General features: G+C 61.5%; 1 protein-coding gene across 7 annotated transcripts in view; it reads right to left on the bottom strand.

The window, feature by feature from the left end:
* MYRF (myelin regulatory factor) overlaps positions 1 to 13,795 on the bottom strand; it is a 31,037-nt gene extending 17,242 nt beyond the window's left edge. For all 7 annotated transcript variants that reach the window (XM_014792886.2, XM_014792885.2, XM_087422806.1 and 4 more), the window contains exons 1-3: positions 13,662 to 13,795; positions 1,517 to 1,604; positions 1,042 to 1,305 (exon numbers count right to left, since the gene is read on the bottom strand). In XM_014792886.2, the coding sequence (XP_014648372.2) occupies positions 1,042 to 1,305; positions 1,517 to 1,604; positions 13,662 to 13,707 (398 nt within the window). In that variant the 5' untranslated portion in view covers positions 13,708 to 13,795. The remainder of the gene's footprint in view (positions 1 to 1,041; positions 1,306 to 1,516; positions 1,605 to 13,661) is intronic.
* Between the last annotated feature and the right edge of the window lie 1,299 nt (positions 13,796 to 15,094).

Below are 15,094 nucleotides of genomic sequence, written 5' to 3' on the forward strand. Positions count from 1 at the left end.
GCTGGTTACCGTGGCGGGTGGGTGAGCTTGCACACGCAGAGGTACGCGGTCAGCAGTGGGCACCCAGCAGGCGCTTATTACATGCTCGTTCTCGCCCCTCTGTCCCTGCCCTTCAGGGTCTGTGGCTTAGGGACAGCCTCTGGGCCTCCAGCGGACATCCGCCTCTGCAGCAAAGGCTCCCCCCCAGCACCCCAGCTCGCCTCCCCCGCCCACCCCTTGTAAGCCAGGAAACAGCTACTGTACCCCCGGCACTTCCTCTGCACTTTTTCCCTATTTCCACCATCACCTGGAGGCGGAAGCCTTTGGGGCGGAGGCCTTGACTGAGGCTTTGGGTCACCCAGCCAGAAGGCTGGGAAACGGTGGGGCCGCAGAGGTAGCCAGGCCGCCTGGACAGTGTCGTGCTCCCAGCGCTCATTAGTCTTCCACCCAGAGACAGGGTCCCCTGCCCCCTGCCCCAGGCTGGGAAACCCAGAACTTTCTCTAAGCCCCTGTGCAGAGCCCAGCAGACCCATGTTCCCTGCCTCTCCCCACGAGCATGTGTTCATGGGCAGGCCGCTGCTGTGGACTCCTCAGAGAGAGATGGAAGGACCTGGGAGGCTGGCTGGGGGAGGGGGAACTTCAGGGACCACATCTGCACCATCGGCTGACTCCCTGTGGCCACGGTACAGAGTGGCTGGATGGGCAGGGGTGGTGAGGGGGGTCTGTGTGCCCTGAGTGTGTGCACGTGTGTGTAGGTGTTCCCGTGAGTGTAAACAGTCGTGCCTCCAGCCTCACCCCCACCCATCCACTCTCCATACAGCTCTCAGAGATTTTTCTAGCACTTACGTCAGCCCTCATCACATCCCTGCTCAGAACTCTCCGTGGCTGCCCCCTGCCTCAGAACAAAGCCACGAGTCCCTCCTCAGCCTGGCCCTCGTCCTGCCCCACCTCTTAGCGACCCACAGGGCAGCCCAATCACCACTGCCAGGCCCTCGGTCACTGGCCCCGCACTGGCCCCTCAGGCCTCAGCATCCTTATCCCCCACTCCCTGCCCTCACTCACCCTGGGGCATAAGGAGCCTTGGGCTCTGCCTTGATGGGGGGCCCAGAGCCCCCCAGGAAGGGCTTGGGAGCGGCACCCATGCCGTTGTTGTTGTTGCAGTTGAGGGGGGCGCTGTAGCTCGGGGGTGGGAGGGAGCCATGGCGCCCCGGGGAGGGTCCACCCCCAGGGGGGCTCAGGTGGTGGACCCCGCTGGAGCCAGGGATCGCTGGCTGCCCGTGGGGGTAGGAGGCCGCACCGGCTGGAGCAGAGATGTCAGGGAAGCAGCTGCAGAGAAGGGAGGAAGCTCAGCGCCAGCCGGGCCCCCAGCCCCTCCCCAGGCCCCCACCCACAGGGCAGTGCAGAAACGACAGAGGGCTCAGCGCTGGGAAGGGATGAGAAGCAGCTTTCAGAGGGGGCGCCATGTCACGCCTCCCAGGTGACCGGTGGAGGCCAGAGGCGCTGGGGGTGGGGCCGAGGCTGTGGCAGGGCCACTCACAGGTCGGAGGCATCCTCCTTGCTGATGTACTCCTCCAGGATGCTGGTGTCGATGTTGGAGGGTTCCAGGGCGCCGTTGATGTCGTGGCCTGCAGGGGAGGTGCAGAGGTGAGCTAGGGGCAGGGTCCAGCTCCTCAAGACTCCTAGGCCTCTGGGCCCAGCCCTCCATCTCTCCCAGGCTGGGCCCTCCAAACCCTATGCCCCTAGGCTCCTCCCCATCTGTGCATCCATGTGCGGGGGGAGGCCCTCCTCGTCCACCCCGACACCCCTCCAGGAGGCACCGATGACACCTCCCCCAGCCCACAAGGTCACCTGGAGTCTCCAAGGAGGGGAGGGGCCCAGAGCGCAGATCTGGGACAGGCAAGCTGCTTCCTGCCCCTCCGTGCCCCTTTCAAGCTTCGTGACATGAGCAAGTCCCTTCCTCTCGTCTGTTAAATGGGATAATCGTCCCCCTGTCTTATGGGGTGCTGGGAGGAGCAAATGAGGTGCTTTATTGAGTCAAGTGCCCAGGGGATGCCTGCCACCCTCGAGGACACAGAACCAGACTCGATGACTCTGTCCTGCCCTGTCCTCCAATAGTCACTTCCAGATGGCCCAGCTGGGGGGCCCTCCTGCACCCCAGGTCCCTGCTGCAGATGGAAAGGGGTGGGCATCAGAACCAGGCGTGCCCAGCCCAGCCCCCCATAACTGCATATGCCCAGCACCCCTGTAACAGGGGCTGGGGCACTTAGCCTGGGTTTTCCAGAGGAGGAAAGAGAGGCCCAGAGAGGTGAGGGCTTGCCCTGGCCTCATGACGGGAATGATGGTGGCCTGAGCTCCGCTCCTCTGCCCGCCCTCTCCTGGGGCCTCCCTGCTGGCCACGGCCCCACGAAGGGGAGGGACTCGCAGAAAAGGCGGCCCAGCGCTCTGGGGCATAAGCAGGGGAGGAGAGGGGGAGGCGCTGGCCTTTCCCCTCCCGGGGTCACCTTGCGGGGGGAGGCGGAGGGCGGGGTGATAAGGGGGCTGACGTGGGAGATGCGTCAACCCTGATAATGGAGCATGGCCCCACCCACGCTGCTGACCTGGGCTGGCCGGCCCCACTGAGGCAGGAGGTACCCCTCCCACAGGCCCCTGGAGCCTCAAGTCTGGGGTCTGCACCTCATGCCCCCTCCCCTGGTGATCCCTGGGAACAGAGCTCAGACAGGTCCAGGAACAAATCCTGGCTCACCTTCTCCTTGCTGTGTGACCTCGGGCAGGTCACATACGCTCTCTGAGCCTCAGTCTCCTCATTAGTAAAATGGGGACATGAACAGCTAACACTTTACAGGGTTGTTTTGAGTATGAAACAAATTAAGATAGGTGAGGTGCCCAGCACTGAGCGGGTGTTCAGCAAATGGAGTGGCTGTCCTCACCTCCCAGTCCCCAGAGCCCTGGGGTCCCCAGGAGCCCCCAGCCCAGGCCCCTCCCTGGCTCCGGCCGGCATTTCAAGAATGCTGAGCCCCGCTTAGGTGATTAATGAGTGGCTAAGCCCTCCTAGGAGTCACGCGCTGCCTGGGACAGGCCCTCCTGCTGGCCCCCACCCCCAGCTCACCCAGCCGGGAACAAGGGACACCCACCAAGCACTGCCGATGGCCATTCAGGGACCTGTGTGGCCAGCACAAGAGGAGCTTCTCGAGCCAGGAATGACCAGCCTGCATGCCGGGGTGCTGGGGCTCCTGTCTACACTCTGACCCCACCCCATCCTTCCCTGTTAACCACAGGTCCCATTTATTGAGCGCCTACTGTGTGCCAGGGACTCTGGAGCCCAGTGCATTGATAATCATAGGAGTTTATCTGCAAGGCATCTTGCAGGCTCTGCAAGTACAGTGTGACACTTAAACCTCCCAACCTGTAACAGTGACTATGATGCCATGATGATGATGGTGACAGCGGCTCATGGCCACCGAGTGCCTACAGGTTTACCTCCCAATCACCCCTGCAGACTTGGTGTTATTAGCATCAGCCCCGTTGTTCAGAGAGGTCAAGTCTCTTGCCCAAGGCAACACAGCAAGGAGGATTCAAACCCAGGCACAGGGGCCTGACTCCAAGAGGGAAGGTGTGGTTGGTGGTCGGTCACTGAGTCTTCCCGGCCATCCTGGGCTGCCCCACCTGACGGGCTGGGGGGTTCTCAAGGGAGGATCAAGCACAGGGGATGGGGAGGGAGGGCAAACTGGAGCGTCACCCACCCCCCACCCCGGCCGCTGAAGCTGCAGGTTTTTGAGAGTGAACTTGGAATCCACAGTGAATGATGGGGTGATGGGGTCACGGTGTTGCTATTTATAACAGGCCAGGCCCCCTCCGCCCTACCCCCCCAGCCAGGAGCGCTCCTAATCACCCCTAATCCTCCTGCCCACCTCCCCCAGGATAGGGGGGCCTCAGGCAGAGGCATCCTGGGAGACCCTAACGAGAACCAGATGTGGTTGGGGGAGGAGAGACCCTCCCGTGCCAGGGGCCGGGCGGACCAGAGGAGGGAGGAGGCAGCCACTGGGGCAGGATGGGGGTGGGCCGATGGGTGGGGGAAAAGGAGGTTTGCGGGGTTGGTGGGCCTCCTGAGAACACTGACCCCACCTCTTCTCCTTCTCTGGGAGCCCTCGAGGCCTGCCTGGTCTTCGCCCCACACCGACCGGCCCAAAGGGTCCAGCCACCAGGCAGATGCCCCCAGCCTGCCCCACGAACCACACTGGACATTTCTAACCAAACGTTCCGGGAGGACGGGGTGGCGGTGGGGGTGGGGGCCTGCCGGAGCCCAGGGATTCCTGAAGCTGGGGGCAGAGCCCCCGTGAAGCCAGGAGGAAGGCAGGGCCCCCAGGCACATTCTTGGGGGACCAGAAAGTGGCACCACCAGCTCACACACCAGCATCCCTGACCTTCCTCTCCTCAAACCCTTCAACCCCTTCCCACTGCTCCAGATAACCAGAGCCCTCTGCAGTCCAAGGCCTGGCATGGGCAGCAGCCCCCTGCCTGCCCCACAGCCTGCCCCAGTTTCCCTCCCAGGAACTCTTCATGGTCCAGCCTCTGCCTCATTCCATCCTGGGACAAATATCCCTCTCGCACCTCAGGGCCTTTGCACATGCCATTCTCTCTGCCAGAGAAAGCCCATTCCTACTCACTCTTCAGGTTTCAGCTTAAATGTAAGTTCCTCCCAGAGGCCATCTCTGACTCTCCCTTCTCCTGAGTGGCAGCCTCCTTTCTACTTTCTCATCAGGCTCTTTACTCTCCTGCCTAGCACAGACTTCACAGGCGGGTGGAGGGTCTGTCCACTGCCTGCCCAATGCCCATAGCTCACATGCATCAAGTGGTCACTCTGTCCCCAGCCCCATGCCACACACCTCGTATGGCTCATATTTAATTCTCATAACAACCCGATGGGGTAGGGTCTCTATTTTACAGAAGAGGAAATTGAGGCTCAGAAAGGATAACTGCCTTGCCCAGTGCTTACAGGTGTGAGAGCCGGGCTAAGAGCACCGCCCTGTTCTGCCTCCCTGGGAGATAAGCATCTAAGCATACAGTAGGCTTGCCATAAATGTCCATGGAATGAATGAGCAGAGTGGGAAGCGGGGCAGTGGAGCCAGGCCTGCTGGGGTCTGGGGACCTCCGCCCGGCCGAGCTGTGGGTCAGGGTCCAGGCTAGACAGGGCCCCCCAGGCACCGCCCCTGCCCTGCTGAGCTATGCGCCCCGGCTGCTCCTCATTAATTAGGCCCTTTATTACCTGCTTCTAACAGGAGCCAGACACTGCCCCTTCCCATCCCGGCTGGGATCGGGGCTGTGGGAAGGAAGCCCCCTCCCCTCCTCTCTCCTCCTCCCTTTAAGGCCCCCTGGCTGGGCAGAAGAGAAAGAGGGGACATAAGCCAGGTGCAGGATGAGGGTGGGGGGCCCAGGTGGTCCTCCACCCTGGACGCCCCCCCTCCAGCCTCGTGCTCATGCCCCCCCCCCACCAGCTGTGGCCACTGGCTGAGTCTCGGCCATTGTCCTGAGGAACGGGGGAGGGTGGGGACCCGGCACAGTGGGAGGCTTGTGCCCTGCCCACACCCTCCCCCCTACCCGTCAATGGGGCACTTGTCAATTCATGCCCCAAACATGGCGGAAATCCCGTCAGCCACGTGGCTTGGGCAGGGCAGGCCAGGCCTAAGGATGCTGGCCAGGCCTAGCTGGTCTGAACCTGGGGCCGACAGGGCACAGGGCCCAAGCCTGTCCCCCCGCTGCCCTGAGTGTCCACCCCAGGTATCTGAATCCGAGGGGTCAAAGGGGCCTGGCTACTAATGTGGGTCCCCCGTCATGGCTGTGTGACCCTTGGCAAGTGAGCTGACCTCCCTGGGCCTTGGCTTCCCCTTCTTTATCAAGCGGAGCAGGGATCCCTGCGTTGAGAGGTGGTCGTGAGCCTTCAGTGAGACGGTGGGGAAGCTCCTCATCCACCCAGAGATGATTCCTCAGTCAACGTTAATTGCTCTATCTCCAGCTCTCTCAGGGACTCCATCTCCCTCCCTGCCCAGGCAGCCCCTCCTCAATCACCCCAGTCACAGAGGGCCCCCAGCACTGTGGCTCGTCTCCCAATATCGACTGAGCTAATCGACATGCTCCAAACTAGTTCACACTGAGACAGGGCACAATGGGCTCTCACCTCCTTTGGTCTGGACTTTCTATCTTTATGAATATGACCTATGATTAATATGATAACTGCCAGCTGTCCCTGCTTCAGGCCTCAACTTGCAACCAGAGTCTTCTCACTCAAAATGCCTTCAGGTCAGATGCTTGATTTTGCACGCTACCCTTTGCCTCTCTGCATCAAATCCCCAGTTAGCTTGGGGCTGAATGACAAGGATGTGGCTCTTGAGTCATGGCCATCAGGTCCTTAAATCTGAGCCACCGTCTTTGTTCCCTCTCAACTTCTTGCCAAAAATGCAGAAGAGCCCCTCATCCTGCCAACAGAGACCTGTCTCCTCCAGGGGACCTGGAATCTTTAGCCACTCCTGGGCTATGGCTGTGTCCTCCTCTAGTCCCCACATGCTGCCACCCTGTCCTCAGGTCGACAGAAGGCTGAACTTACAGCCCCAAGATGCTCCCAAGCCGGGTCCAACAGGACTGAGCCCGGCGGCTGCAGTCTGTTCTTAGGGAGCCCACACTGGTCCCCAGGGATCTCTGCTTTGCTCTGGGGGCCCCAGCCCTGACTCACAGGGCCGAATTGGCTCCCACCTGATGCCCCCAGTCCTTTCCCACAGGGACCAGGGCAGGCAGGCTGGGGAAGAGCCCTCCCCACACAGACAGAGTAGAGACCCTGCAGCCTGGGGTGGGGGCAGGTCTCTATTAGGGTCACCCATGCCCACCTGCGTTCACACACCAGCATGTCCCACACAAATGTGCGTACACAAGGGCACACCCCCAAGTACGTATCCACCGCCACACAGGTGATCGTGTCCATACGAACACACATATGGACAGGGGGTGCAGTGGCACCCCCTCCCACACCAACACACACATGTGCACACACCAGCATGCTCCACGTGCGCTCCTGTCTGCCTCCCTTCATTCATTCATTCAAACAGTTATCTACTGAGCATCTACTCTGTGTCAGGCACCAGGCTGGGCTCTGGAGATACAGCAGTAGACAACACAGACAAACCTCCTGCCCACGTGGAGGCGACATCCTGGAGGCAGAGTCAGATGACAAGATGGATCGGTAAAATCCACAGCATTTTAAAAGGTGACAGATGCTACGGAGAAAATAAGGCAGAGAGAGGGGCTGGGGTGCCAGGAGAGCGGGGCTGAGTTGCAATTTTAAATAGGATAGTCAGGGAGGGCCTCACTGAGCAAAGAGAGGAAGGAGGTGAGCCACGTGGGTATCTGAGAAGAGCATTCCAGGCAGTGGGGAGCCGGTGCAAAGGCCTTGAGGCATGAGCATCCTTGTGCATGTTCACATCTCCACACACCTCCCAGACTTGTACATGCGTGCACACAAATGCTCCCAATGGCAGGCTCAGCCCGACACACCTCCCCATCAGCTCTAGATGGAGCCAGATCAAACTAAGTGAACTCAGTGTCGCAGACCCCCAACAACCCCGCTAAAGGTAGCCCCTCCAAGCTAGGAGGGCAGGGGGTGGGGATTCTCTTCCCCCACCCCCAGGCCACAGACCCCAGAGGGAGGAACATGGAGGGAGGAGAGAGCACAGGGGACTGCGATGATGAAGAAGGCAGTGAGGGAACACCCTGAGGGAGGGAGGGTCCCCAAACTCCACAGAGAGATAGAGGTTGTGGTTGCACATTACGGCGGCTGGAGAGATGCAGGTCAGATGGAGGGAGAACTTTCCACTGATGGGGCCTAGAGGCAGTGGGAGGACAGGACACCCTGGTGCCCCTTGTCCACAGTCCAGGTCAGTGGGGGCTCTGGACCCAGCTGCCCCCGACCCAGCGTTTCACCCTTCCTTCCCCAACCTTCCTTCTCCTCCCACTCCAGGCCTTGGCACTCTTGGGGTCTCCCTGCTTACAACACAACCCTGACCCTCTGAGTGAGGGCTCCGAGGCCCAGGCAGGTCAAGGGGCTGGACGGAAGTCACCCAGCACAGCCATCAGTGGTGGATGGGGACCCTCAGCACCCAAGGAGGAGGCGAGGCCGCCTCCCGGCCCCACTTCAGGCTGGTACCCACTGTGACTGGCTGCAGGTCAGGAGACCCAGGATCCCATCCGGGCTCTGCTGTGGCCGCCCTGAGTGGGCCTGACCCGTCCCCTTCCTCTCCAGCCTCAGCACCTGCCTCTTGGAAAAGAGGGGACACCACCCACACTTCCACGGAACTCCAGGACTCCAGGGAGATGACATATGCAAAATCCTCTGGCCTGGGTGTGGCAGGCAGAGACAATGGACGATGGTCAAGCCCCTTCCCCCTTGCCCGTCTCTCTGAAGAGGGAGGTGGGGCAGGCCCAGCTGGAGGCGCCCGGAACCAGGAGCGGGCATCAGGACCAAGCAGGGCCAGACCTGCCACAGAGTGGGTCCCTGCATACAGAGCATGCTCAACAAAGCTGATGGTTTCCCCTCAACCCCGGAATAAGTAGCCCAGGTTGAGGGGCTTTCCCAAGACACACAGCACCCAGGCCCCAGCCCAAGCTTGGGGGCACCGACCCACCTACCCTGTAGACCAATAACCCCTCAAAGTGGGGAGCATCATACCGGCCGTGAGCCTGCCTACCTGGGCTGTGCCAGCCCCGTGGGATAATAATCGCAACCCAGTGGACATTTATGGAGCGTTTCTGCACCAGGCCCTGTACTGGGCCCCCCTCAGGCCCCCTTTACCTAATCCCCACAGGATCCCCCAGAGGCAGGCACTATGACTACAGCTGTATTCCCATTTTACAGATGAGAAAGTGGAGGCAGGGCGATACACCCGGGAGAAGGGATGCAGGGAAGCGGCAGAACTGGGAACAGACTCGGCCACCAGCCCACCCCCGTGAGTGCAGAAGACCATGACATCATCCGACCCCTGCCCCCAGCCAAGGAGCTGCCCGCGCCCATGGCAGCAGGGGCTGGAGACTTCAGGATGTGAGACGAGGCCCCCCATACACGCACCCAGGCTGTGAGGGAAACTGAGGAGGGGCTGTGAGGAGGAAGAAGGTGGAAAGGAAGGGCAGGCGGCCTGGGTGGGGCGGGGCCACCCCCAGTTAATGATTCGGTTAATGATTTCTGCTCCCCGTCCTTATCAGGAGGGCAAAGTCCAAGTGCAGCAGCCAATCAGCAGCCCCGCTGGGCTGTTACCTAGTGGCCTCTGCTGCCAGGGCCCCCCAGACCTATAAGCCCTTGGGAGTCAGGGAGTGGGGGCCAGGTCCTCAGGAGGAGGCCGATCGGCCCAGAGGGGCCTGTCTTTCCCCCAAACACCCTGAATCAGCTTCCTGGGATGCACCCCCCCACTTTGCCTCTGTTCCCATAGCCATTGTTGCCTCCATTGACCCTGAGAACATTTCCTGCCCGCCCCACCCCCCGTGTGGCCCTGCGCTGGGTGTTGGGGACATGGGGATGAGTCAGACCCCCCACTACACTTCCCCTCCAGCTGGACTCAGGAACTGGGGAGGTGGGGCTGGGATGGGAGTCCTCCAAGGGGCTCTGGGTGGACCCAAGAGGTACCCCATCTCATATCCTGGCGAGTTAGGGCTCTGGCTGCGTCCTCCATCCACCTATCCCTGGATGCACTATAGACAGACAGACAGACAGGCTGACACGGGGCCCAGTGCCGCCCCATCATAAACCCCAGCTTAGCCCCAGACTCCCATCCAGGGCGGGCATCCTCTCCCACAAGTCATCAGGCAGTCTCCCCCTGGGGCCTCCTCCTGCCCTCTGGAGGCAGAGCTCCTGGTCCCTGTAGGAAGGCCGCCCTCCCTCCCAAGGCCCTGGTGGCAGAGGAGAGAGCTGGGGGCTGGGTGTCCACTCTGGCTAACTCCCTTCTCTCAGAGCCGCTGGGAAGGGGGCCAATGTCACCCCCTCCCCTATCCCATACAGAGCTAGGGGAAGGTGGCTTTTAAACCAAGATCCTGGTGCTCTGGGGGCCCCTGTGTCCAGTGGATACGTGCTATTGGGAGGTCATGAGTTTGTCTTGGTTTGGTGACTAAAAAGAGTCACATTGGAAGCCCCTGCAGTGGTCCAACGCCCCTGCCAACCCCAGGAGGGGACATGAGGGAGGAGAAGGGAAGTCACCAGCTCCAGCCACCCATCAGGTCTGCAAGGAGTGAAAACCCGGCCTCCTACCTCCAGCCCTGGTGGGGCCTAGAGGCCCAGCAGAGGTCCCCAACCTCCCAGTGGCCTTTCCAGTACCTGCTAGAAGCCCAGTTCCCCTCAGCCTCTAAGGCTTCCTCTACACCCACCTGCTTTCTGGGGGGCACTGGCTGCTGACTCAAGCCCCACATGTCCCTGGAGCCAGGGCCCAGCACCCTCCCCCTTCCACACTCTAAAAGGTCCCTCCTTCCCGGGGCTGAACGACAAGTCTCCTCAGAGCTGAAGGCATCAAGACCTTCTCTGCCACGGCCTCCTGTCTTGCAGCTGAGGAAAAGGGGCCCAGAGAGTGTGAGAGCTCTACACAGGGTCACAGAGCTCTCAGAGGCCAAGCCGGCACCGGAACCTCCATCGAGGATCCCATCGGGGTCCTCCGATGCTGCCTTGCCCCTGTCCCTGACCTGACTCTGGGAGTCTAAGGCCCCAGCCGGTCAAGATGACAAGGAGTACTCCTGCCACCGCCACCCAGTTACCTGCTGGGAGCCAGTGCATCCTGCCCGGAGGGTCCCCTCTCTGCAGGCCCTGTGCCCGCTGAGCTGGGCGGCCGAAGCCTCCCTCCAGGGGATTAGCAGGGCGGTCACGGGGGCCCGGCTGTACCAGCCTCGAGGGGGCCGCCCTGTCCCAGCCTCCCACCTGAGGCCCAAAGCGCCTTAGCCCCCAGCCCACCACCCTGGAGCGGGGCACAGCCTGGCCCACCCGCACAGGGCAGGACCCAGGACAATGCCTGGTGCGGGCCACGTCAGACGAGGGGCCTTGTGCGCCCCTGCCCTTTCAGCAAAGCCCTTTCCCGTCTCCAAGCCCGGAGCTGAAAGCATAGACCTGCTTCCTGGACCCACTGTCCAGAGGGAGCGACTGAGGCCGAGCGGGGCCCAGGATGAGAATTCGTGTCCCCAGCCTCGAGTATGAGAGCACACATTGCTCCCACACGCTCAGGAACAACAAAACCACACGCACAAAAGCACGGCTTCCTGCCTCTTGGCACTTTCACACATCCATGAGCACACGCAGCCCTGCCGCTCCCAGGCGCGCCCTTACACCCACGCTGGGTCCCCCCACACCACTGCCCACCTGATGCCCTGCTAGGCCTTCCCCTCCCAAGTGGCCCCGGAGACTCGGACCCTCAGCGCCCTCCCCATCTTCCCCCATCACAGGCTCTGGGAACACGTCTCCAGCCCCTGGCTCCCCTTCGCCCTCCTCGCGGGCAGCCCCACACCCGCCCCAGCTCCCCACAGACATTCTTGAGTCTCCTCTTATCTCTCTGGAGGGAGCAGCGCAGCCTCCCCGCCAGGCCGGCCGCATGGCTGAGCCGTGGCGTCAGCCCCCACCCCCCACCCACGGCCAGGAGGGAAAGTTTGGCTCAGGAGACAGGGAGCCCGGGCCAGCGGGCCCACCCCTCTGCCTGGAGCTCAGGGCCCTGAGGGAGGAGACGTGGTGACATCTGCAGACGTAGGGCCAGGCCCGTGGGTCAATCCAGGGTACCTAGCAAGCTCAGGGCACCCCCAAAACAGTATCCCCCGAGCAAGGACTAATGTCCCCTTCCTTCCTCCCGAGGGGCCTCCAGTCCCCATAAGACCCTTCGTGGGCTCCTAAAGGATGAACAGTGTCTGGGGAGAACAAGAGTCCCTGGGACTGATGGGGGGCTGCCTGGGACCCTCAAATGGCCCGATGACCTCAGGATCAACTATTTAATCTAGTCCAAAGTTGATTTCTTGGGATCTGGGTCTGCTGGGGTGTCCAGAATCCTGGAGGGGTGAGGGCTGAAGCTTGTGGATGCCCTTACCTGGGCTGCTCAGTGAGCAGGAGGGGCCAAAGGCTCCCGCCTCCCAAGTCACAAAGAGGGAGAAACTGAGGCAAACAAAGGCCTTCTCTCCTTCACGGGACTCTAAGGGATCTGGGCTTGAAACTTGAGGCCCGATCTCCCAAGTCCCAGCACAGCGTGCCCCACGGGCCACCCCCAGCCCCCAGGGGCAGCTTCACACTAACGAAAGGTTCTGAGTCCCTGAGTTCTAGGTTCTGAATGCACTGAGGAGCAGGAGGTGGGCTTAGGGACTGGGGAGACGGTAGGGGCAGAGGCTGGGCTCCCCAAGTTGGTAGAAAGGGGCACAAAAGGGGCCAGAGGGTCTGAGAAGCAGCGGAGTGGGCTGGGAGATGTCAGCCTGCACCTCTGCCTCCCCCTCCCACACTCGGTCTCATCTCTCCCAAATCCAGCATCAAATCCAGGGCCGGCGGCGGGGGGCGAGGGGGGGGGGTGGTACGGATGGCCCTGGAAGGGCGGATGCTACTCAGGAAAAGGGGAGGGAAGTTGCTTACATGTTAGAGCAGACCTCCAAAACCACTGTGGGGGCAGGGAAGTGGGCAGAAGAAAATATTGTAGGGTATGTGTAGATCCCAGCCCTGGGAGGGTCCCCTCAGTGTCAAGGTGAGGGGTGGGGGGCACAGCCAGAGAGGCATAGCCCCAGGGACAGGTGTGGGCGGTGACATAGCCCGAGGAGCCTTAGAGGGCTAGAGGGATGCAGTTCACAGCTCTGGGAGGGTCCCGGAGTGCAGAGGTGGACGGTCACAGGGATGCCAACTTCAAGAAGGTTCCAGACCAAGGAGAGCAGTCCCGTCAGGGTGAGGGAGTAGGGGAATCCAGCCCACTCAGCCCAGAGAGGAATGCTGCTGAGGAGGGGTTCCCAGCCCCAGGTAGGGGAGGGGGAGCTGCTTCAAGGGGAATTTCAGCCTTGGGAGAGGGAGCAGCCTTGTGGAAGGTGGGTGACAGTCTTGAAGGGTGTCCCAGTCTCAAAGGGGGTCCTAGTCTCAGGGAAGGACAGTGGGGAGGTCCCAGCTCCTAGGGGTCAGGCTGGGGCCAAGGTGCCAACCTGAAAGGCGCACAGGGGGCTGAGTCTGTACACTGGGTCCCAGCCTCTGGGAGGCATGCTGGGGCTGGGGTGCCAGTCTAAGAGGCATGGAAGATCCTAGAAGGCGTGCTGGGGGTCCGAGCCTCAAAGGGGGTCTGGGCCTGGATGGAGTTCCAGGGAAACACAGTAGAGGGTCCCCACACTCAGGAAGTGCGCTGGAGGTGAGAGGTGTCAGAATTCAGGGGGAACCGCAGTTCTGGAAGGCACGAAGGAGGACTGAGCATGGAAGAGGACAGAGCTCCAAGGAAGTTGTGTGTTGGGGGACAGAGAGAGGGAGCCCAACTTCAGTGGAGGCGGGTAGTAACCTCCAGGAGACTCCCAGCCTAGCAGGCTGGTGCCAGCCTGGAGGAGGGCCCCAGCCCAGAGGAAGCCTTCTGGGGGTCCCAGCGTGGCGAAAGCACAGTCGGGGTCCCAGTCCCCGGGGGGATCGGCTGGGGTTCCCAGAGCGAGAGGTCGCCGCCCCGCCGGCCCGCAGTCCTCACCTTCGAAGAAGCGCTGCAGCGCCTCCGTCTCGTCCACCACCTCCATGTCCGGCCCGCCCGGCGCGCACTCCGCCCCGGCCCCGCTACAGCCCGGCGCGGGGGCGCGGCATCGCCGGCGCGGCCCGCGCGACAGTCCCGGCTCGGCTCCGGCTGCGGTCCCGCCCGGCCCGCCGCCGCGCTCGCCCCCGCGCGGCCCTGGCCCGGCCCCTGCCCGCCCCCAGCGCCCCGCCCGCCGGCACAGCGCCCCCTGCCGGCCGACCCCGTGCTGCAGCCCCGCGACGGGGAGGCGCGCGTGGCTCCTCCAGGCGGCGCTGGGCGAGGGTCCCGCCCGGGGTGGGGGGAGCGGGGAGGGAAGGGCGTGCGGGCTGGGGCTGGGGTCAGCGGCCACTCCGGGCCCCCGCAATCCTCAGCCTCACCTTGGACAGAGGAAGATTCTGAATCTTAGATTTTCAGAACCAAACCTCAAAGACATCCCCCATTTCCTCCCCTTCCCCACCTTCCATCTCAGCGATGATACGAATAACCTGCATTTCCTGAACATTCGTTAAGGGCCAGGCCCACCCTGAGCCCTTGGCAGGGGTTATCTCGTTGAGTCCCCTCAGGTACCCTACCCAGGAGATACTATTATGTGCATTTTACAGATGAGGAAACTGAGGCTTGGTGACGCTCAGTACTGTTTGAGGAAGTGCTGTCCTGTGTAACTTTCCATGAGGATGGAAAGGTTTTCTGTGTTGTCCAATGTGGGAGCCACTAGCCCCATGTGGCTATGGAGCACTTGAAAGGTGGCTAGTGTGACAGAGGAACTGACTTTTCAATTTTATTTCATTTTAATTAGTTCACATTTAAATAACCCTGTGTGGCTACGATATTGGACGGCACGGGTCTCAGGGTTTCAAGGTACTTAGGGTCGAAGCCAGCGTTCAGAGCCAGATCCTGGCGGACCTGGGAAAGCGCCCTTTTAGCCACTGCTTCCTGCTGCGGGAGCACCAGACTTGAAGGTTCTGCTGCCAAGTGTGTCCGGGTTAAACTGGCCACCCTCGTCCCTCTGCTTGCACCCTTGTGAGTGCCTCTTCATCTCCGTTCTGCCCAATTGCAAAGCCTCTCTTCTCATTGATCTCCTCCACAATCCTCCCAAATCACTCTTTTTAAAACTTAAATCAGATCATCTTATTCGTTTGCTAAAACCGGTGGTTTCCCTTTGCACTCAGTATCTAAACCTCTTACCCGGGGTTTCTGAGGCCTTGAATGATCTGCCTCTGCCTGTACCACTGATCTCAGCTCCTACTTTTCTCTCCCTTGCTCACTAAGTCACAGCCACTAAGGCCTTCTTGCCATCATTCAAAACATGCCAGGCCCACATCTGCCGCAGGACCTTGGCACATGCTGTTCCATCTGTCTACAATGCTTGTCCCCACATGGCTGGTTCTTTCTCA

The sequence above is a fragment of the Ceratotherium simum genome, chromosome 34, assembly GCF_057802395.1.
Source record: "Ceratotherium simum simum isolate JZ-2026a chromosome 34, ASM5780239v1, whole genome shotgun sequence".
In the NCBI taxonomy this organism is placed as follows: Eukaryota; Metazoa; Chordata; class Mammalia; order Perissodactyla; family Rhinocerotidae; genus Ceratotherium; species Ceratotherium simum.